This window comes from Camelus ferus, chromosome 9 (genome assembly GCF_009834535.1).
Source record: "Camelus ferus isolate YT-003-E chromosome 9, BCGSAC_Cfer_1.0, whole genome shotgun sequence".
Classification (NCBI taxonomy): Eukaryota; Metazoa; Chordata; class Mammalia; order Artiodactyla; family Camelidae; genus Camelus; species Camelus ferus.
In genome coordinates this window covers 10351438-10373608 of record NC_045704.1, presented here as the reverse complement: position 1 = coordinate 10373608, position 22171 = coordinate 10351438, and the positions used below count along the sequence as shown (strand labels likewise).

The window sequence follows — 22171 nt, the reverse complement described above, 5'->3', positions numbered from 1 at the left end:
TTATGCCCTGAGCGTCTTAGAAGGAACCCCTCCCACCTTGATCAGCAAATCCCTGCTCACTTTCTGGACCAGCTCATTCCTCAGGCAGTAGACGAAGGGGTTCAGCAGGGGCGACACGATGGTGCTGAAGAAAGCGACTCCTCTGTTGAGCTTCAGCCGCCCTGTCCGCCGGGGGCTCAGGTGCACGGTGAGGCAGCTCCCGCAGGTGAGGGCGACCACCAGGAGGGGGGAGGGGCAGGTGGAGGAGGCCTTGCGGCGGCCCCGGGATGAAGGCAGGTGCAGGACGGTGCCGCTGAGCGGCCGTAGCACAGGCCGGTCACCACCACGGCAGAGGCCAGGGTGCACGCGGCCACCAGGAAGGACACCAGCTGCAGGGGCCTGGGGTCTGCGCACACCAGCTCCAGCAAGGGCGTGCTGTCACAGAAGAAGCGGTCGAGGACGTCGGGGGCCACAGAAGGGGAGGGAGAACACCCAGACGCTGGGCCCGGCGAGGAGGAGGAGGAGGCTGCGCCCCGCAGCCCAGCACGAGGACGGGGCCCACCCCAGCGGTCCTGCGGGCGGGGCACCGCAGCGGCCGGCAGACGGCCGGGTAGCGGTCCGCGGACGTCACCGCCGGCAGCAGGGACTCCGCGGTGCCCAGGATGAAGCAGAGCCCCGTCTGGGAGAAGCATCTGGCTCGGGAGACGGTCCCACGTCCAGTGAGGAGGTGGACCAGCGCCTGCGGGGTGACGGCGGAGGCGCAGCCCGGCTCCAGCAGCGAGGAGTGCCGGAGGCAGCAGGGCATCGGGGTGGCGAGGCGGCGGTCGGCCACGGTCAGGGTGACGATGAGCAGGTTCCCCGGGAGGGTCAGCACGTGCGTGACCAGGAGCACAGCGAGGAGAAGGAGCTGGAGTCCGCGCACGTCGGTGACCCCCAGGCGCACGAACTCCGGCGCTGCGGTGCCGTTGGACGAGCGGCCGGGGCGGGGGGCCCGGTCTGTGACGGCAGCAGAGCCCGGGGCTTAGGTGTGCCCGCTGGGGTGGGGGTGGGGGCCGTCAGTGCACCCGCTTCCGTCCTGGCTCTGTGGTTTAGCCCCTCAGGGTCTCAGGGGCTTCATCAGTAACACAGGGATGTAAGAGTACCCCCCACCCCGCCCATAGGGCTGTTGTGAGGATGAAATGAAGGAAAACTTAGAACAGGGCTTGACCCATGATTAATACGCTCCCAAATGTTAGCTGTTATTTTTGTATAATGTAAAAAGTATCATTTTCATTTTCACCAGAAGAACTTTCCTCTTGCCCCGACAAAGCCTGTTACGTGCTGGGTAAAACACTTTGATAATCCGCAGAGGGGTGAGACCTATTTCTTGCAGGGATTTTATTTTATACAGAAAGAGTTAATGCAGTTTGGAACTAGAAAGGTTAGGACAGAGAATCTGAGATTTGCTTTTTGCAACAATTTGTTTGCTTGTGTCTTTGAACTGTAATATAACACAAATTATGAGAAGTGGACACGTCATTATTGTACCATTTGCTGCATTTTCTGAAATAGAACGTACAGGTACAACCAGCACCCAGAGCAAGGAACGGAATATGACCAGCACCCCACACCCCCGATGGTCACAACCCCTTCTCCCAAAGGCAACCACAACTGAAGGAACTGGAGAGGGGGGAGACAGATGAGGAGTTTGGCAGCTGAAGAATTCTTGAAAATTCTGAGCTACTATGAACTGCTTTATCACATCTATTCTGTCTGCATCATGTGACGCGTAGATGCCTCCTTTGTCTTCATGTGAAATGCACACTCATTTGCCTAGACCAGCACTGTCCAACCAGAAACATAACGTGAGCCATAAATGCAAGCCACATATATAATTTCAGATTTTCTAGTAGCCACATGAAAAGACATAATAAAAGAAAACAGGTGAAAGCGATGTTAGCAATATAGTTTATCTAACCCAGTATATCGAAAGCATTATCATTTCACCATGCAATCAGTTCGAAAAAGTTATACATGAGCTGCTTTATATTCTTCTTTTGGGTCTGTCTTAAAAATCTGGTTTCACACCCATAGCACATCCCATGGCAGACCGTCCACATTTCAAGTCCCCAGTAGCCACAGGTGGCTCATGGCTACCACACTGGACAGCTGTGGTCTAGTTCCCCCAGGCTCTCCTTCAGTCTACAGTCTAATTCTGCTTGTCTCAGAATCGGGAAGATCTCCCCTAACCTCAGTTCCTTCTTCAACACCTTCAGTGTCTCCTCCTGCTCTGTCCCCAGGTTCCTAGAGGATGGTGTGAAAGGCACAGACAACAGGTGATGACAATTTACCTGGCATTACAGTCCTCTTTATCACAAAGGGTCCAAGTCCTGATTCTGGACTTTTTTAGAGAGGCATATGGCGTGGAACAGGGGCAAAGGAGAAGGTAATCCACAAACCCAACAAAAGTGAGAGACAAGGAGAGGCCCTGGAGGGGAAAAGAGAGAAACATATTAAGCACAGACAGACACAGAAGGAAGGGGAAATGCAGGGAGAACAAGGGTACAGACTGGGGAAGACACAGATGAAGGCACACAAAGACAGCCAGAGAACTAGAGACAAAGCAGAGAGACAGGCAGGAGAGGAAAGACAGATAAAGCCAGAAAAACAGGATGAAGAGAGACAAAGGGAAAGGCAGAACAAATCAGGGACCAGAAAGAGATGACAAGCAAGCCAGAGTTTTGAACATTGTGGAGTTCTTTGAGATCGTTGGTAAGAATGGAGCCCTGCTAGTCCCCAGCCGTCACTGTTATTTCAGATACTAGGTCACACCCCACATGGAAAGGTGAGGAGCCCTTTCCCCTCCCCGATTCGTCTTACCCAGGAGCTCCCAGGAGGCAGAAGGGTCAGGCCTCAGGGGCCTGGAAAACTTTGAAAACGTCTAATCATTCTTAAGGGACTGGTTAACTCAACTTCCTTCAAACGTTTGCTCAAGGGAACTTGTATATGGGTGAAGCTTTAATAGAAGTTTTTCTTTCTTTCCTTGTTTACTTTTCCCCATGAGTGGAAAATGAGCAGACTGGACTCAGTGCATTTTCTTTCCTTCCTTTTCCTCTTCGGCATAGCAGCAGGGGTCGACCCCAATGGACTCGTGCAGCTGAGGACTATTCATTCCTTTGTGTCCTCAAGGTTTAGCCCTGTAATAATCACCATAATGAGGGTCATTTATTAAACATCTGCTATAGTGGCTTATGTAATTTTTAAAATTTAAAAAAAAATTTTTTTACATTTTTTAATTGAGTAATAGTCATTTTACAATGTGTCAAATTCTAGTGTAGAGCACAATTTTTCAGTTATACATGAACATATATATATTCATTGTCACATTTTTTTTTCGCTATGAGCTACCACAAGATCTTGTATATATTTCCCTGTGCTATACAGTATAATCTTGTTTCTTCTATTCTGCATTTTAAAATCCCACTCTGTCCCTTCCCACCTCCCTGTAAATTTTTTTTTACTGTCATGATCCACCTTCCTTTCCTGACAAGGTCTCAATCATCATTTGGGTGAATTTTCTCTGGCCAACAAGTGAGAGACTTCTTGGTTGCCTCTGCCCTTCCCTTCTTCTTCCAGGACTTTCCATTTTAGCAACGGCTGGAGGGTGGAACAGCACCAAGGAAAGAGAAGGTGAAGGGAAGAGCAAAAAGTGGACGAATATCTAAACAATGCAGGCAAGAATCTCACAGTTTTCTTTTCAGTTCTGTGATGGCAGGAGTAGCTGGCTACACCAAAGGATTTTAATGACAAAGGCAGCTGGACTCCAAGAGATGCTTGTATGCCAGTGTGCAGAGCAGCATTCCTCACAGCGGTCAAAAGAGGAAGCAATCCAAATGTGCATGAAGGAATGAACAGGTGAACAGAAGCTGTTGTGTAATAGTGTGTGTGTGTATGTGTGTGTGTGTATGTGTGTGTGTGTGTGTGTGTGTGTGTGTGTGTATAATATTAAGTCTTAAAAACGAAGGAAATTCTGACACAGGCTACCACATGGATGAACCTGAAGGACGTTATGCTCAGTGAGATAAGCCAGTCACAAAAGGGCCAACACTGTAGGATTCCACTTATGGAAAGTCACCGAGAGTGATCAGATTCACAGAGTCAGGAGGTAGGGTGGTGGCTGCTAAGAACTGGGGGTTGGGAGTTACTGTTCACTGGGTTTGGAGTGTGAGTTTTGCAAGATGAAAAGAGTTCTAGGGATGGACGGTGGTGACAGTCGTACAGTAACGTAAATGTACTTCCTGCTGCTGAACTGTGTGCTTGAAATGGTTAAGATGGTACATTTTATGTATGTATTTTACACAACTAAAAAATAAAACAAAATGAAAATGAAAAAGAATATGAGAAGGAATAAACATTATGTACATGTATGACTGCAACATGACACTGTACACCAGAAATTGACACATTGTCAACTGACTGTACCTCAACTAACAAAAATTAAATAACTCTGAAATTTAAAAACTGAAAATTGAAAGTTAAAACAAGAAGAAAAAGGCAATTGAAGATCTGCATGCAGAGCAGAAGACCCCAGATACTCAGATGCCCAGCTGCATTGAGAGGTAACACACCATGATGGAAAATCCTGGTGAAACAGGGGGCTGGGGGGAAAATCAGGAATAAATGAATGTGAACAGAATACATTTCAAGTTTTTCCTTCACAAACTGTCTCAGAGTGAGTGGTTTACACTCAACAGGTGAAACTTGCACGTCATCACATTTCTTCTACATCTTTGGTCAGTTGCCCTGAGCTGGCAATAGTTATCAGCACCTTGGGGACAGAATTCTGAGTCTTTACTATGACCCAGTATAGCTTCTGTCATGTGGGAAAACTCAACACATACTTGTTAGGTGATTGAATCTATACACAAGACATCTATAAAGGAAGCTGGGGAAGACTGCGTCCCGGACTTGCGTAAAAATGGTAAAATTCTGTTTCTCATTTACAGCTGTGAAATCTGAAAGCTTAGACACAGACTAAATGTGTTGCTCAGCAGAGAAAGGGACGATCCAAGCGCTGAAACCCCAGGACCAGAGCCCTTAGCTCTAAATGTCTGACCCTCCCCTTCATTCCTTTTTATCTTCTGCTCCCTCCCCCAGTGCCCAACAGCCAAGAAATCCCCTGAAGGATTATTGTCTTGGATGAAGAGCTTGGATTTATTTTTCCCTCAAGATTCCTTCTAGTGGCTGAAATTAAAAACTGCATGTGAAAGACTTCAGAAGTCTGTGCACCAAGCTAAAGACAGTTTTTGCTTGCTTCATCACAGGCTGACTGCTGCCTCTGGTCTAGGGTTGCCAGATGAAATGCCAGATGGCAAGATAAATTTGGATTCCTGCTGGACAATGAATACACTTTATTTAATTATTTAGTATAAGTATGTCACATGTAAGTTGGGACAAAACTGCATGGGACGTGGTTATGTAAAAGTGCCTTTCTTATCATAGCATATCAGGGGCACATACCATCAACATGATTTATCAGTTGACACTGATCTTGGTTATCCAGTTGAGGTACAGTGTTTGTCAGGTTTCTCCACTATTAAGTTATTTTTTGGGTCCCCTTTACATACCGTACTCTTTGGAAGGAAGTCCCTAGCGAGAAGTTATGTTCCACATGGAAGAGGAAGAAATTTTCCTCTGCCCTTCTGAGTTCTTCTGGCTGGTCTAAGAATTAAATTCACATGAGACAGATTAACAGGAGAAACTCAAACAGTGTGATAACACGTATACACGGGAGAGACCCAGGAAAACTGGGTAACTTGTCAAATGGCCCAAACCCTTGCCTTAAATAACATCTTCAGCTAAAGAGAAGGAAAAAGAGTTTGGGGGAGGGCCGTGGTTTGGGACTTCAAAGTGGGGGAAGGCAATTCACCACACTTAGCTGCTGCCCTCTGCAGACATGTCTGGTGTTAGCTTTATTCTGGGAGTGAGTCCTTTAAGTTCTTTAGGGAGAGGTAAAAAGAAGGACTTCCTGCGTGTTCTGTTTCTTAAACATAATCAGCCCAAATTAATCCTCATGCCAAAGAGACATATTTTGGGGCACCTGATGTAGTTGGCTCCCCTGCAGTCCCTCCTCTGAAACTTGCTCAAGAAGCTTTGCAGTCCAGGAGCTGGGTTGGTAGATTGTTTCATTGTATTGAGCCAGTGTCTTGGTGCTGACGATGGATCAGTCCAGTTAAATTCATTTCAGAAGGTGGTGAAGCACGCGGGGTCTCAAACTTAGGCCTATAAGGTGCAAAGAATTTAGTATTCAATAGAAGACATTTCTATGGAGACAAAAGAAAAACAAAGATCTATATAAAATTATAGCCCAGTGTCTGAGTCCTGAGAGCTGCCTGTAGAGAAGATTTCTAGAAGTAAGGCACAAAGCATCTTTAGATGGAGTGAGGGCAGACAGTGATAATGGGCAGATTCAAACCAGATTTTCCTGGCTTGAATGTCTCTGGTGAAGTCATCGGGTGTTCAGGTAAGCTTTCTCACTGGCTCACATAGACATGAAGATTATCTAAATGTCAGCCATGGTGGTGATCTCTTTGCAGTTTATATCAAGTTGACTCACTTCTCTCTGCAGGACTTTAGGAAAAAGGCAGCTTCAGTTTCTCTTGATTCGAAGTCAAAAATAGGGGAAAAAGTGGAAATGTTAGTTTGGAGACTATAGCCAAATAACTGAGGAAACTAAAACAATTCAGGACCCAGCCCAGTGTATGGGTGGAAAACAAAATCTCAAAAACAATGAGCAGAACTAGAATCTAACATCCACAGGTATTATAGTTTCTATTGGAACATATTTTTTCCTCTGTCTACAATCACCCTCACTTCTACCAAAGGTGGACAAATTAGGACTAATTTGTTTATAAAATAAATTCAAGTTCCTTAAACTTGGCCTGTATATTTACATAAGCTCGGCAAGAGTAACAGTTGACCAAATAGATTCTTTTAAATCTGCTTTTCTGGAACTTTTCATGAAGAATCTTCAAATTGAACTCTGAAATGTTTCTTGAAGGCAAGACGCCAAGCCAAGGACTTGCCATGTCTCTTCTTGAAGTCCACAAATTACCCGAGGTTTCGGGGGCCTGCCGGAGAATGATCTGTCTTACTCACCTGTCAGCAAGACACCAGGCTGCTTTCCCAAGGGGGTTTATGGCTCCACAAAGTCAATCTTACTTCCTTAAAGTTGTCTGATCCTATTTGAATCAACGCACATTCTCAAGTATGACATCCCAGTAAAACCTCGGTGGTACAGCCAGTGTTTTCATTTGTGTCCTGGTACAAGGAGAACAGGTTCTTAGTGAACTCAGGTAGATAACTCTATTGCCATAAAAGTGAAGTTTCTGAACTCTGGAGGGATCAGCTAGAAAGAAAAGGATACGTGCTTCACTTCTGTTTCAAAACTACAGGTTACCACATTGTTGTAAAGCATAGGTAGCTGAAGAGAAAAATTTTCCAGAAATCTTGAAAACAAATATTAAAAAGCTGATCGTATTTCAGACAAAGTCATAAAAATTGTAAATCTTATTCAGTAGTTCATCCAGTCCTGTGTGATTAATTCTAGTTGATCTTGATGTTTTGTTAGCAGGTCTGTGTTGCCATCAGGTTTTCCATTAACATTCCACAATTTCTTACACAGTCCAACGGTGTGATCTGAAAGTTATCAGAAAACTGTGTGTCAAAAAGGATCACATAAGTGAATGAACAAAACATAACCTGTTAAAAAATGATTAATGTTACAGACTTATATATCCAACTTAATGGGGGAAAGGGTAGGGAGGCAAGTCTTCTGTAGGGAAAACAAATAGGTTTCTTTAGGAAAGAAAAACAGGTTAGTAGAACAAACGAGGGGTGACTAACTTGTGATAATGCTGTCTATGCACATGTGAGTGGGCTTTCCATCGTCTTCGAGGCTATAAACTCCCAGAGGGGAGAATCACAGTAATAGGCTTCCTCACCATCATCATCTCAGGAATGTCCCCTCCTGAATGGCGGAGTTTATGGCAGCCTTAGTTCCAAGAATTTTCTGCTTTGAGTCAGATAAGCTCAGAGGAGGCTTCTTTCTGCATTTCTTTCCTTTTCTTTTCTTTTCTTTTTTTTTTTTTTTTTTTTTACTTTTTAAAAATTGAAGTACAGTCAGTTTACAATGTTGTGTCAATCTTTCTGCATTTCTTGCAACTCAGATGTCTTTCCTTTAAAATAATATCTCTACCAACTCTAGGATTTCAAGTGGGTCCTCACAGAACCAACTAAAACTCTCCACAACAGCATAAGCCATTTCATTCCATCTTGTGTGGTTGGTTTTTCAAAAGTTAATGGAAGAGTTCATTGCCACATTTAGATCCCATTGGATCCTATTTTGGAGGTTTGTGTTCAGTGCTTTAGCACGGAGGTCATCTGAGGCATGCCACAGTCCTCTCTACCCACCACTAGCGGGCACCCACTGCACCACTCCCCTTCCAGCTCCAGAGTTTTGCCTTCTGTGAAGAATAGTGCTTCTTACATCACTTTCCCTTCTCTGTTCTCCATGCTAAGCTCTCCCAGCAGAGCTCCTTGAAGAAGGGGACATAGTTACATGCCTCTTAAGTCTTCCTTCAATCCTTTAGTGCAAGTCTGAATGCAGGCGTGGTGACTGTTAAATGCCTTCGCTGCATGGATTACCATCAGAGATTCTGAAGGTCTCTTTCTCCTGGTGGGTGGCCAGCTGGGCTTGGGGGTCCCCACACTCCAGTGCAGACCGTGGGAAGTCAAGCAGTGTAAGAAGATGGGGAGGGAGGAGGGTTGTAAGTGGGTTTCCCGAGCTTTACGGCCTGTACTTCTCAGGGTCTTTGATGTTCAAATGAATTCAGGAGTCCATGGAAATAATCAATAAATAATCAATCATAGGAATAGAAAAGAGTTTTATTTGAGCCAAACTGAGGACTATGCCCTGGGAAGCAGCCTCTCAGACAGCTCTGAAGAACTGCTCCATTGAACCATGGTTTTACACACAGTCTTACACCTCATCCAAACAAAGAACATTCATCAGACACGACAGGGTATGTTCCTTCAAGGTTGTAAAAGAGACAGACTTAGTACACAGGCAGCGAGACAGCAGGACCTGGTGTCTGGGAGGGGAACCTAATCTCTGAGCGAGTGTTAACATGGACGCCGTAAGAAGGGAGTTGTTCATCCTTGTCTTCAGCATAGACATTCTCAGCCTTAACAGTTAGAGCGGCTGTGCTGTGAGGGTTGGACGGGCTGGTTTAGTTCACACAAAGTTCCAGCTGCACCATGTACAAGCCAAACTGATTTCCCCGTGTCTCAATGCATGAAAATTCTCTCCATTCAAAAGTATAACAAAAATTTTGGAACCATATGATCCAGCAATTCACTTTGGAGGATACACCCAGAAGAATCGAAAGCACCCTCTGGAGGGGATATTTGTACACCCAGGTTCCTAGCAGCATTATTCGTAATGGCTAAAACGTGCAAGCAACCCAAGTGCTCATTGACCAAGAAATGATAAGCCGAACGTGGCTTGTATAAATAACAGAGTATTATTCAGCATTAAAAAGAAAGGGGATTCTAACGCACACTACAACAGGGAGGAACTTAGTGGGCATTCTTCTTAGTGAAATAAGCCTGACAGTAAATGGCAAACACTGTAGGATCCCACTTAAATAAAGATTCCAGAGATGGTCAGATCCACAGAGACAGAAAGTAGAATGGTGATTGCCAGGAACTGTGGAGGAGACAAGGGGGAATTGTTGCCTGAATGCGTACAGAGTTGAAAAGAAGTTCTGGGGTTTGGTTGCATAAAATGTGAATGTACTTGACATGACTGAACTGCATAGTTTAAAATGGTTAAAATGATAAATCTTACGTAATGTATATTTTACCGTAATGAAAAACATTTTAGATCCATCCCCAGAAGTGTGGAGGGCTGATAGCGCCACCACAGGCGGTCCCCACCCAACCATCCCCATCCCCACCCTGACAACCCAGGGATGAGCTCAGGGACTCCTCGCTCGGTTTTAGAGATGCATCAGTTCCAGCCCTTCACAGCTTAAACTCAGCCCCACTGACTCTGACCCAGGGCTCCAGGATCTCCTCCGACAATCCAGTAAGTCTTGGGGAAGCCCTCTCCTGTAGGCGACAGGGCACGGAGCTCAGATACTCAGAACTGAGTATCTCTGCAATTCATGCGTGTGGTCGAGTCAGCCTGGCTCCAGTCTGCAGGTGGAAAGACCCATTTTCCAGATGAAAGCAGAAGTTGCTGGGAGCCGTGTGTGTTTGTGTGAGAAGAGGTGGGGGTGGGGGAGACTGGGTCAGAGGCTCTAAGACTTGGTTTTTTATTGGTGTGTAAACAATTGTCATTATTACACTTATATAAGGTTTATGATATGTGGACCGCTGACTTCATTCTCCTGTGTTTGTACTCTCTGAATGTGTGGACTCCTCCTCCGCCCATGCTAGGGACCTGAGCATCCGCAGGGCTTCGTATCCATAGAGGATGACGAGACGGTGATTTATATTAAACCACCTTGGGGATTGCTGCACTGAGCAACTCTCTGAAGCTTGTTCTAATATTTATCATCGGTAGTAATGAAATATGGTTGTGAAATACACTTAATATAACATTTACCATCTTAAGCACTTTAAGTGTACTGTTCATTAATGTTAAATATCTTTGCATTGCTGTACAACCAGTCTCCAGAATCCTTTTCATCTTGTAAAACCGAAACTGTGTCCCCATATGACAATAACTCCCCATTTCTCCCTCACCCCAGACCCTAGCAAACCACCATCCTACTTCCTGTCTCTATGAATCTGAGCACTATCGATGCTTCATGGAAGTGGCATCACGCAATATTGGCCTTTTTGTGACTGGCTTATGTCACTTAGCATAATGTCCTCAAGGTCCCTCCATGTTGTAGCATGGCTCAGAATTTCCTGGATTTTTTTTAAGGCTGAGTAATAATCTTCTTCATGTATAGACCACATTGTGTTTATCCATTCATTTGTGAATGAACCCTTAGGTTGCTTCCAACTTTCAGCTATACTGAATAATCCTGCTGTGAACATGTGTGTATAAATATCTCTTCGAGATCCCATTTTCAGTTCTTTTGGGTGTACACCCAGAAGTGGAATTGTGGATCATATGGTAATTCTAGTTTTAATCTGTTGAGGAACCAGCACACTTATCCACAGCAGCTGCACCATTTTACGTTCCTACTAACAGTGCACGAGGCTTCAGCAGCAGCATTTGAACAGGAGGCGCACAGAGGTCTGGAGCAGTAAATGGCTTGTTCAAAGGCCCAGGGGTGGTGGTGGGGGGCCGAGATTCTGAGCATAGTTTCCTGGCTGTTTGAATGTTTACCCTTAACCAAAATGCTAAACCTGGACTTCGGAGTATCAGGGGTGGAAGCCCCTGATGGAAACTTGTGTTGCCTGGGTCTGCCTCGCCCTGCAGAGCCGTGCAGTGAGGAGATATTCCAAGCCCAAAGGATAGGAAACAGAGTCCTGTCATTTCTGATTCAGAATGAAGGTTAGTCTTCACTCCCTCCAGGTAGCTGGGAGGCCACTCTGGTCTGACGCTTTCACTGAGCCAGTCTAGAGTCTGTCTCTCCCTACAAATGCCATCCCATTCTGCCTGAACTCAGACATCCGATTGCATTTCACACTGCAAACAATGAAACGGAAGATTCCAGTTTTCAGAATCCTTGGCATAGAACTGTGTCGAGTCTGAGGACTCTATTATCCAAGCCCTTTACAGAGTCACTTCACACATATAAAGGGAGAGAGAGATAATGACGATAATTTCTCCTGTTACGTGCAGGGGACGAGGGTAAGGAGCTGTACGCAGCTTGTGCCAAACCAGACAGGCTGGCACGCAGCAGAGCTGGACTTGAACCAGCAGAGCTGGGTGATTTCAGCTCATGCCACATGACTGAGTCATTCCACTCCTGAGTATTTATCCAGAAAAAATGAAAGTGCTAATTGGAAAAGATCCATGCATCTCGGTATTCACAGGAGCGTTATTTACAATAGCCAAGACACAGAAGCAACCTGATTGTCCATCAACAGATGAATGGATAAAGAAGATGTGGTACATACATTCGGCCATAAAGAAGAATAAAAATTCTGCTTTTGGCAACATGGTTGGACTTGGAGGTTATTATGCTAAGCGAAATAAGTCAGACAGAGGATGACAAATAGTGTATGAACTCACTTACGTGTGAAATCTAAAAAATAAAATGTACTAGTGACTATAACAAAAAAGAAACAGACTCATAGATACAGAGAGCAAACCAGTGGTTATCCGTAGGGAGAGGGACGGGGGGAAGGGCAAGATAGAGGAGTGTGGGGGTAAGAGACACAAACCACTATGTATGCAGTCAGTCAGCTACGAGGGCACGTTGTACAACACACGGAACAGAGCAGCAGATTGTAGCCTCCTGACCCACGTCTGGGATGCTGTGCCAGTATGTTTGTCAATTTGGTCCGAATCCAGTCCACAGGGAAGAGTCTGTGAGTCACATGACTCCTCTGAACACCCTAGACCAGTGGCCTTGGGTGTGGTCAGCATCCTGGTGTGTGCACCCTGGCTGGTGGAGAGGCCATGTACGTAGCTGGACTGGCAATTGTCATCTGCTTCTTGGTGGCCTCCCAGTCTTCTGTGTTGCAAATGGATATTTTTTATGACTTTCTGTCTTGTTTTCTCAGCAGATCAGAGCCTACTCAACTCCATCTAGGATGCGATGTCAGGATGTTCTCCAATTTTGTCAGAAGCTGGTCCGCAGGCCGCCCCTGAAGCCCAGGGAGGGGTCTGAGAGTCTCCTGGCTCGTTGTCTGAACACCCTCGACCTGGTGGCCTTGGGTGTGGGCAACACCCTGGGGGCTGGCGTGTACATCCTGGCTGGAGAGGTGGCCAAGGACAAAGCTGGACCGGCAATCGTCATCTGCTTCCTGGTGGCCGCCCTGTCTTCTGTGTTGTCTGGGCTCTGCTATGCGGAGTTTGGGGCCCGCGTACCATGTTCTGGTTCTGCGTATCTCTACAGCTATGTCACAGTGGGAGAACTGTGTGCCTTCATCACTGGCTGGAACCTCATACTGTCCTATGTCATTGGTGAGATGATGGGGTGGGGAAATGTGCTCAGAGGGAGTGTTGGAGACTTGAGTCATTCCTGAGCACTTTGCTATCCACTTTGTGGGAGAAGTGAGTAATGGTGGCAGGGAAACCCCACAACTTCATTCTACTCAGCTCTCCCCCGCTTTCCCTAAGTGATGTGACCAAGAGCCCAGAAGGAAGGGGAACGTAGGAAGTGGGTGGGAGGGAGACACGTCCACAGGCTCATCCCTCACCATGTTGAAGGCTTTGCTCAGCTCTTGCCTTCGTGGGGTTTTCCCTTACACCTCGATTTAAAATTTCAGCCCTCATCCCAGCCCTCCTGGTTCCACTTCCATGTTTTCTCTTTTTGCACAACACTGATCGCCTCCTAATGTATTAAATAGCTGACCAAGTCTGTGGATCATGTGGGTCTTCTCTCCCATGAAGAAGAAACTCTTTGAGATTTGGTATTTTGTCTGTTTTTCCCTCGAAATACATCCCATGGCATGTAGTAGGGGTTCAATTAATGTTTGTTAATGAATGTTCCATCTTCTTCTGCAGTCACCGCCAGCGTGGCCAGGGCCTGGAGCTCTGCCTTTGACAGCCTGACTGGGAACCACATCTCTCAGGGGTTACAGGGCACTCTCTCCCTGTACATGCCCTACTTCCTGGCCAAGTACCCAGACTTCTTCGCACTGGGCCTGGTGTTGCTGATGACTGGTGAGACAGGGGTCATAGATGGAATGGGAAGTGTGGGGTGTGGAGAGGGAGCCGGGGTGGGGAAGGCTTGGAGAGGCAGGAGGTGGGGAATTAGGACAGGGAAGAAGGGTCTGTGGTATGAGAGACAGGAAGGCAACACAGACTGTGCTTCCCGCTCTTGGCACCACTGACATTTGGGGCTGGGTCATTGTTTGGTGTGGGGGGATGTCCTGTGCATTTAGGGTTTTTGTTCTTTTCTTAAAGAACATCATTGTCAGATGTTGAGTAGCAACCTTGGCCCTTACTCCCCAGATGTCAGTGACACCCACCACGCAGATTGTGGCAACCACGATGTCTCCAGGCCTTGCCAAACTACGGGTGAAGAAAAAAATCACCCATTTCTTAGACTGACAAGTTTCTTCCTCTGTGCTGAGACCAGAGATCATTTAAATTGAGGTGAAATTCAAACAACAGAAACTCAACTAGTTTATTGATTTCTCCAGCTTTATTGAGATATAACTGACATACAATTATGTACAATTTCAGGGGTACATATTCATGGTTTGACTGATGTGTTTCTTGTGAGGTGATTGCCACAGTATGAAACTGATCATCGTAGTGTGCAGTCAGTGGCACTTAGCACACTCACAATGCTGTGCGACCCTCACCTCCAGCTAGCTCTAAACATTTCTCCACCCCAAAAGGAAAACCCACACCCACTGGGCAGTCACTGTCCACGGTTTCCACTTCTGCCACTGCCCTGCCCCTGACCACCACTAGTCTCTATGCATTTAGCTATTCTGGAAGTTTCATGTCCCATCTTTCCCACAGGAGTGCTGGTTCTGGGAGCTCGAGAGTCAGTCCTGGTTACCAAAGTGTTCACAGGCCTGAACCTTTTGGTTCTCGGCTTCATCATCCTGTCTGGCTTCATTAAGGGAGATCTGCACAACTGGCAGCTCACGGAACAGGACTATAACTTGACAGCATCTGGACCCAACGGCACCTATAGGTTAGGCGGGTGCTCCTGGCCAGAGCAATGCGTGGTGAGGGTGTGGTTACCGTGCAGAACTGGAGACACGGTGGGGACTAAACAGATCTGGGCTGGTGGGTCCAGATGATGGGGCTCCTGGAGCTCAGGACTCATGGTGTCAACTGAGGAGTCCGGTAGAGATCACTGAACACACCTCACCCACGTTCTTCTCGTTTCTCCTCTCACCACAGCTTGGACCATCTGGGTTCTGGAGGGTTTGTGCCTTTTGGCTTTGATGGGATTCTCCGAGGAGCGGCTACCTGTTTCTACGGGTTTATCGGTTTTGATGTCATCGCCACTACAGGTAACACGGTCACTGTCCCCTCAGGGGTTTGGCTCCAGTTTGGGCTGCTCTTGTGCATAAGAGTTTCTAGGAGGTTGTTCTGCTCCTGGAGGCTCAGGAGGGAAGGGGATTGTGTGCTTTCCCCTCAAGGTGTTTCCTGACCCAGTGCTTCTCCCCACCCATCCTGCAGGGGAGGAAGCCCGGAATCCGCAGCGCTCCATCCCCTTGGGCATCCTGACCTCGCTCTTCATCTGCTTTTTGGCGTATTTTGGCGTCTCAGCGTCACTCACCCTCATGGTGCCCTACTACCAGATTGACCCTGAGAGCCCCTTGCCGCAGGCTTTTCTCCATGTTGGGTGGGCTCCTGCCAGCTATGTGGTGGCTGTTGGCACCCTCTGTGCACTTACATCTAGGTCAGTGTCGAAGCTTTCTCCCCATCTGCTGTCAGATGCCCAGGTGTCCCAGCCTTTGGGATTGAGAGACAAGAGGGAGAGACCCCTCACACCACGCAGACTAAGGCACAGAAGCCCTGATCTGTCCTATTTCTCCACGTCCTCACACATGTTCCCATTTTGTCTCCCAGCCTCCTGGGTAACATGTTCGCCATGTCTCGAGTGACTTACGCGATGGCAGATGACGGACTCCTTTTCCGGAGACTCGCCCGGATCCACACCCGCACACACACCCCCATCGTGGCCACTTTGGCTTCTGGAAACCTTGCAGGTGACTGAACAAAAGCCCCTCCTTTGATCACTTTCCTTAACTTGGACATTTCAGTGGTTTCTGACTCCCTCCCGCACCTCATCTGTGCCTCCTTCTAGCGATCATGGCGTTACTCTTCGAGTTCAGTGATCTTGTGGACGTCATGTCAATTGGGACCCTGTTTGCTTACTCGCTGGTGGTTATTTCTGTTCTTGTCCTCAGGTGAGAGTCCACCACACGCTGACTGGGGGTCTTGCCCTTGTGGGGATGGATGGGGAGGCAATCCCCGTCTACATGCATGCTGCTTTCTAAATGTCCCGTTGTGCGTACGGCAGGATCGAGGTGGGTTAGACTGTCTGTATTGGGTGGGTGGGGGCTGCTGTTAATATTGCCTTAACACCTGTAATTCAGGTACCAGCCAGATCAGCATTTACAGACGAATGAGAGCACAGAGGACAAAACTGAGACTCCTGAACCTGAAGCAGGTCCTTTGGAACCTGTACCTGATGCACAAAACCTAGAGACTCTCAGGACCCTGTGTGACCCTATCAACAGCACCCCCACTCTGACATCTGGCCGGATTGTCTATGGATGCACCTTACTGATGGGTGAGCAGTGGGATGGCTCTTTGTTGGCATCTGAATTTGGGAGGATGGAGTGGGATTGTGTATTTTGGCAATTAGGGAGACTTAGAAATATGATGGCCTTTCTTGATGAGGGCAGTTTGGGGAGGGGTGTGACCCAAGGCCTGACACACCGGCTTCTGGACTTGACCCTGTTCTCCTCCCACTGGACCCTGCAGTTCTCCTGCTGACGGCCCTGAGCCTGGTGCTGGCCCAGTGGCCCCGCCGTGTGTTCTCTGGAGACCCCGTCTGTACAACGGTGGCTGTGCTGCTGCTGGTGCTCAGCGCCGGGGTCACTGTCACCATCTGGAGGCAGCCCCAGGGCCCCACTCCTCCTCCCTTCAAGGTGGGTGACCTTATGTGCCCAAACTATCCACCCTGAGTGAAGGAAGTCTGCACGCTGTGAGGTCTGAACTATCTTGGCTGGACCAGGGAAGGAGGCGAGTCGCCCTAACCAGTGGCCCTTCCCTGGTCCACTCTCAGTGCTTCTCACACCCAGCCTGGGGAGGCGCTGGCTGCTCCGTGTGACCAGGCCTGGCGTCTCCCCCCCCCCCCCGTGGGGGCGGGGCCTGCCTTGGTGAGGCCTGCGGCGCGCTCAGGGTTAGCTGCCTTCGCCCGCAGGTGCCTGCTCTGCCTGTCCTCCCAGTGCTGAGCATCTTCGTGAATGTCCACTTGATGATGCAGATGACCACTTGGACCTGGGCCCAGTTTGGCATCTGGAATGCCATTGGTAAGTGACTGTCTGGGAAAGAGAGGCCTCTGGAGTGACTGGACCCAACCTTCTTCCTACTACCTCTCCCCAGAGCTGTAAGATGTCATAATAGGAGGCCTATTGGGCATCTGTAAGTGGGGAGAGTGCCTACTTTTCCTTCTCATTGTCTCGTTGCCCGACTAGGATTTGCCGTATACTTTGGATATGGGATCCGACACAGCTTGGAGGAGAACACTGATCCACAGCCTCCAGCCTCCAACTCCTAATCTCTTGACAAATCATCCCTAGTGATGAATCCTCTTAAGCACAGGAGACGGATGCTGTGTGGATTCCCTCCATGCACAGGAGGTACCTGCTGGGTCGTGGACACTTTGAGCCTCTGCGGAGAGTGAAGATGGGATGCATTTAGAGCCCTGTAGTCACTGCCAGTAGAGGAAATGACTTTAATCTTAATAATTTTAAGTAAACTTTAAAAAGCATAATATATGCACTTAAAAGTGCAGGCTTCATAAATGTCCAGCAAGGTGAATTTTCAAAAAGAAAGTACTGCAATGTAACCTGCAACCAGAGGAAGAAATAAAATATTAATCTTCACATAAGAAGTGCCTCCTTGTGCCTCTTTCCAGCAAAACAAAATACAAACACAAAACAAAACAAAACCCAGAGTCTGCACGTGGGAAGAAAACACAGGTAACTACATACGGTGGGAAGAGTTACACTTTAAATATTGGAACACAAATAGGTTGGAAGTAAAAGCGAGGGAACAGAAACTTTGTGTAAACAAAACCCGAGAAAGCTAAGGTAGCTATAGTAATATGAGGGAAATAAGCCTTTAAGACAAAGACAATAAGAACAGATAAAGTGGATCATTTTACAATGATAAAAGAAAATGATCTTTTTAATCTCTTCCCCTAGCTTTATTAAGATGAATTGTAACATTGTATAAATGATCATTTTTCTTTACTTTTATGTTGCAGAATCGTAGAGTTACACATTGGAGTTGATGAGGGTAAGTTTCTTTTTCTTTTTCTTTTTGTATGCTTTGCCAATTATAGGGAAATTTTTAAAAAAAAATTTTATTGAAGAGGGAAAGATCTTAGTTGAAAAAAACTACCTGCATTACCAGAAGCTGAGGGAAGAGGTGGGAAGTAAGAGTTGGCTGATAAATGGTTATAGTGGGTGAAAGTAAAAGATAGACAATTAAACCGGAAAGAGAAGATAAAAAGGTGTTGCTGCAGAACAGAATGCTTGAAATTAAGATTATGGACAGTGAAGACAGTGGTAATAATGAAGTAGAGGACTGTCTGTGGGAATGAACAACTGAAGTAGAGAGAAGGAGGGATGGAGGTCAAGAAACTGAGCAGCAAATTTATTACATGAATTAAAACATAAATGGAGGAGGATCAACAGAATTAGGAAAATCCCTCTCTTGCAGTTCTAATGAAATCACAGGCTTAAGAAACAACTAATGGAGAATAAAACTGTCAGGTGAAACTTTGATGGAAAAGGTTGATTATTGTTCTAACTTGCTGCTGTAGGACCACCAGATTATCGCAATGTGCTGTAGTCGGCAGTGGAGAACCTCACCCATAAAACAGCCTTGGTGAAGAGTTGAACCACAATGTAATCAAGCCTCTAGATCAACCACGAGCTCACAGCAGACCCAAGGGATAGGTTCACATTTCCACTGAAAACACAATCAGCCAGAATCAGAAAGGGGGCAAGTTTCCAGGAAAGAAAAATGGTGCACTTTCTGTAACGATGAAGCACTGTGACCCATTCTGGAGAGTTAATAGAGGCACATCTTGGAGAAATTGATGATTTGGTTCCCGACGGCCACAATAAGGAGAATTTTGTGATAAAAGGACTCACACAAGTATCTGGTTTCCAAGTGCATATATAAAATTATGTTCATTCTAGACTGTAGTCTCTTCAGTGTGCAATAGCATTCAATTTAGTAAAACAGTGCACACACCTTGTTTTAAAATAATGTATTGGTAAAAGATCCTAAGTATCATCTGACAACTCAGGGTTGCCACACCTTCATTTTGTAAAAAAAGAAAAAATGCAGTGTCTGCAAAGCCCAATAAAGTGACGTATGGTTGTACACGTGTATGTATCTTTACATACAAAAATGCATATGTATAACTAATATGCATAAAATACACATCTTTAAAAAGTATATGTATTACAATATATATTTAGGGTTCCTTGTTTATTTGAAATTCACTATGTATACGTCTGTGGGGTTTTTTTACATTTTTTTATTGAGTTATAGTCATTTTACAATGTTGTGTCAAATTCCAGTGTAGAGCACAATTTTTCAGCTATACATGAACATACATATATTCATTGTCACATTTTTGTACTTTTTCTACTAAATCTTTGACCCCTTCCTGTCTCTGTATGCTCTCTGCATTCTAATCTCTTCTTCTTATAAGGACATTAGCTGTTTGTGGTAGGGCCCACCCTCATGAACTCATGTAAGCGTAATTACCTCTTTAAACCAATTACCAATTCAGTCACATTCTGAGGTCCTGGGGGTTAGGATTTCAACTTACGGATTTGAGAGCAGGGAGATACATTCAGCCCGTTAACAGTCTTGACCACCACTTGCTTCCCAGCAGCTAAACTGTGTCTGGAATACAGTAGGTGCTCAATTCTACTCCAAGAGAGATATAATGAAAGACTCACATGTACATGTCAAGTTTTACATGACTCAAGATGGAGAGCTTTTCGTTTACCTGAAATTATCAAAGGGAGAACACAGCATTTGTTTGGGGGAAAAATTTGATAAAACTACTTAGAATTGAAAATGAGACAAAGGAAAGAAACAGGGGAGGAAAGACAGATAAAGCAAGAAAAACAGGATGAAGAGAGACAAAGGGAAAGGCAGAACAAATCAGGGACCAGAAAGAGATGACGAGCGAGCCAGAGTTTTGAACACTGAGGGGTTCCTTAAGATCGTTGGTAACAATGGAGCCCTGCTGGTCCCCAGAGGCCACTGTTATTTCAGATACTAGGTCACACCCCAAATGGAAAGATGAGGAATCCTTTCCCCTCCCCATTACTTCTTACCCAAGAAGTTCCCAAGAAGTAGAAGGGTCAGGCTTCAGGGACCCAGAAAACCCAACCCACTTTGAAAAGTTCTAATTATTCTTAAGGGACTGATTAACTCAACATCCCTTATTTGCTGTTTTTTTGTTTGTTTTTAAAGAGGGAGGAAATTAGCTTTATTCATTTTATTTATTTTTAGAGGAGGTACTGGGGATTGAACCACTGAGATATATCCTCCCCCTTCAACTTCCCTTAAACTTTGCTCAGGGGAACTTGTTTATGGGCAAAGCTTTTGTAAAAATTTCTTTTTCTTTCCTTGCTTACTTTTTCCCATGAGTGGGAAATGAGCAGACTGGACTCAGTTCATTTTCTTTCCTTCCTCTTCCTCTTCCTCTTCAGCACAGCAGCAGGGGTCGCCCCCAACAGACTCGTGCAGCTGAGGACTATTCATTCCTTGGTGTCCCCAAGGTTTAGCCCTGCAATAATCACCATGATGAGGGGCATTGATTAAACTTCTGCTGTAACGGGTTATGTCATTTTTTTTTTACTGTCATGATCCACCTTCCTTTCCTGACAAGGTCTCAATCATCATTTGGGTGAATTTTCTCTGGCCAACAAGTGAGAGACTCTTGGTTGCCTCTGCCCTTCCCTTCTTCTTCCAGGACTTTCCATTTTAGCAACGGCTGGAGGGTGGAACAGCACCAAAGAAAGAGAAGGTGAAGGGAAGAGCAAAAAGTGGACGAATATCTAAACAATGCAGGCAAGAATCTCACAGTTTTCTTTTCAGTTCTGTGATGGCAGGAGTAGCTGGCTACACCAAAGGATTTTAATGACAAAGGCAGCTGGACTCCAAGAGATGCTTGTATGCCAGTGTGCAGAGCAGCATTCCTCACAGCGGTCAAAAGAGGAAGCAATCCAAATGTGCATGAAGGAATGAACAGGTGAACAGAAGCTGTTGTGTAATAGTGTGTGTGTGTGTGTGTGTGTGTGTGTGTGTGTGTGTGTGTATAATATTAAGTCTTAAAAACGAAGGAAATTCTGACACAGGCTACCACATGGATGAACCTGAAGGACGTTATGCTCAGTGAGATAAGCCAGTCACAAAAGGGCCAACACTGTAGGATTCCACTTATGGAAAGCACCGAGAGTGATCAGATTCACAGAGTCAGGAGGTAGGGTGGTGGCTGCTAAGAACTGGCGGATGGGAGTTACTGTTCACTGGGTTTGGAGTGTGAGTTTTGCAAGATGAAAAGAGTTCTAGGCATGGATGGTGGTGATAGTTACACAGTAACGTAAATGCACTTCCTGCTGCTGAACCGTGTGCTTGCAATCGCTAAGATGGTACATTTTATGTGTATATTTTACACAATAAAAAATGAAACAAAATGAAAATGAAGACTAGAGAAGGAACAAATGTTACGTACATGTATGACTGCAACATGATGCTGTACACCAGAAATCGACACATTGTCAACTGACTGTACCTCAACTAACAAAAATTAAATAACTCTGAAATTTAAAAACTGAAAATTGAAAGTTAAAACAAGAAGAAAAAGGCAATTGAAGATCTGCATGCAGAGCAGAAGACCCCAGATACTCAGATGCCCAGCTGCATTGAGGGGTAACATACAATGATGGAAAATCCTGGTGAAACAGGGGGCTGGGGGGAGAATCACTAATAAATGATTGTGAACAGAATACATTCCAAGTTTTTCCTTCACAAACTGTCTCAGAGTGAGTGGTTTACACTCAACAGGTGAAACTTGCACGTCATCACAGTTCTTCTACATCTTTGGTCAGTTGCCCTGAGCTGGCAATAGTTATCAGCGCCTTGGGGACAGAATTCTGAGTCTTTACTATGACCCAGTATAGCTTCTGTCATGTGGGAAAACTCAACACATACTTGTTAGGTGATTGAATCTATACACAAGACATCTATAAAGGAAGCTGGGGAAGACTGCGTCCCGGA

The 22171-nt window shown here is 46.0% G+C and overlaps 2 protein-coding genes across 2 annotated transcripts; one reads left to right on the top strand and one right to left on the bottom strand.

Annotated features, from left to right (window-relative positions):
- LOC116665943 (olfactory receptor 6C1-like) lies at positions 1–2316 on the bottom strand. The gene is made up of 3 exons (XM_032487377.1): positions 2310–2316; positions 542–975; positions 1–414 (listed from the first exon to the last, which is right to left on the bottom strand). Exons 1-3 carry the CDS (start codon positions 2314–2316, stop codon positions 1–3), a joined length of 855 nt encoding a protein of 284 aa, XP_032343268.1.
- Positions 2317–12741: 10425 nt separating this feature from the next.
- On the top strand, positions 12742–17411 carry LOC102516977 (cationic amino acid transporter 3-like). Its single transcript, XM_032487764.1, has 11 exons — positions 12742–13114; positions 13658–13816; positions 14627–14804; positions 15017–15129; positions 15299–15521; positions 15692–15831; positions 15930–16032; positions 16222–16418; positions 16613–16779; positions 17055–17163; positions 17329–17411. The coding sequence occupies exons 1-11, from the start codon at positions 12742–12744 to the stop codon at positions 17409–17411; spliced, it is 1845 nt and encodes a 614-aa protein (XP_032343655.1).
- The last annotated feature ends 4760 nt before the right edge of the window (positions 17412–22171 follow it).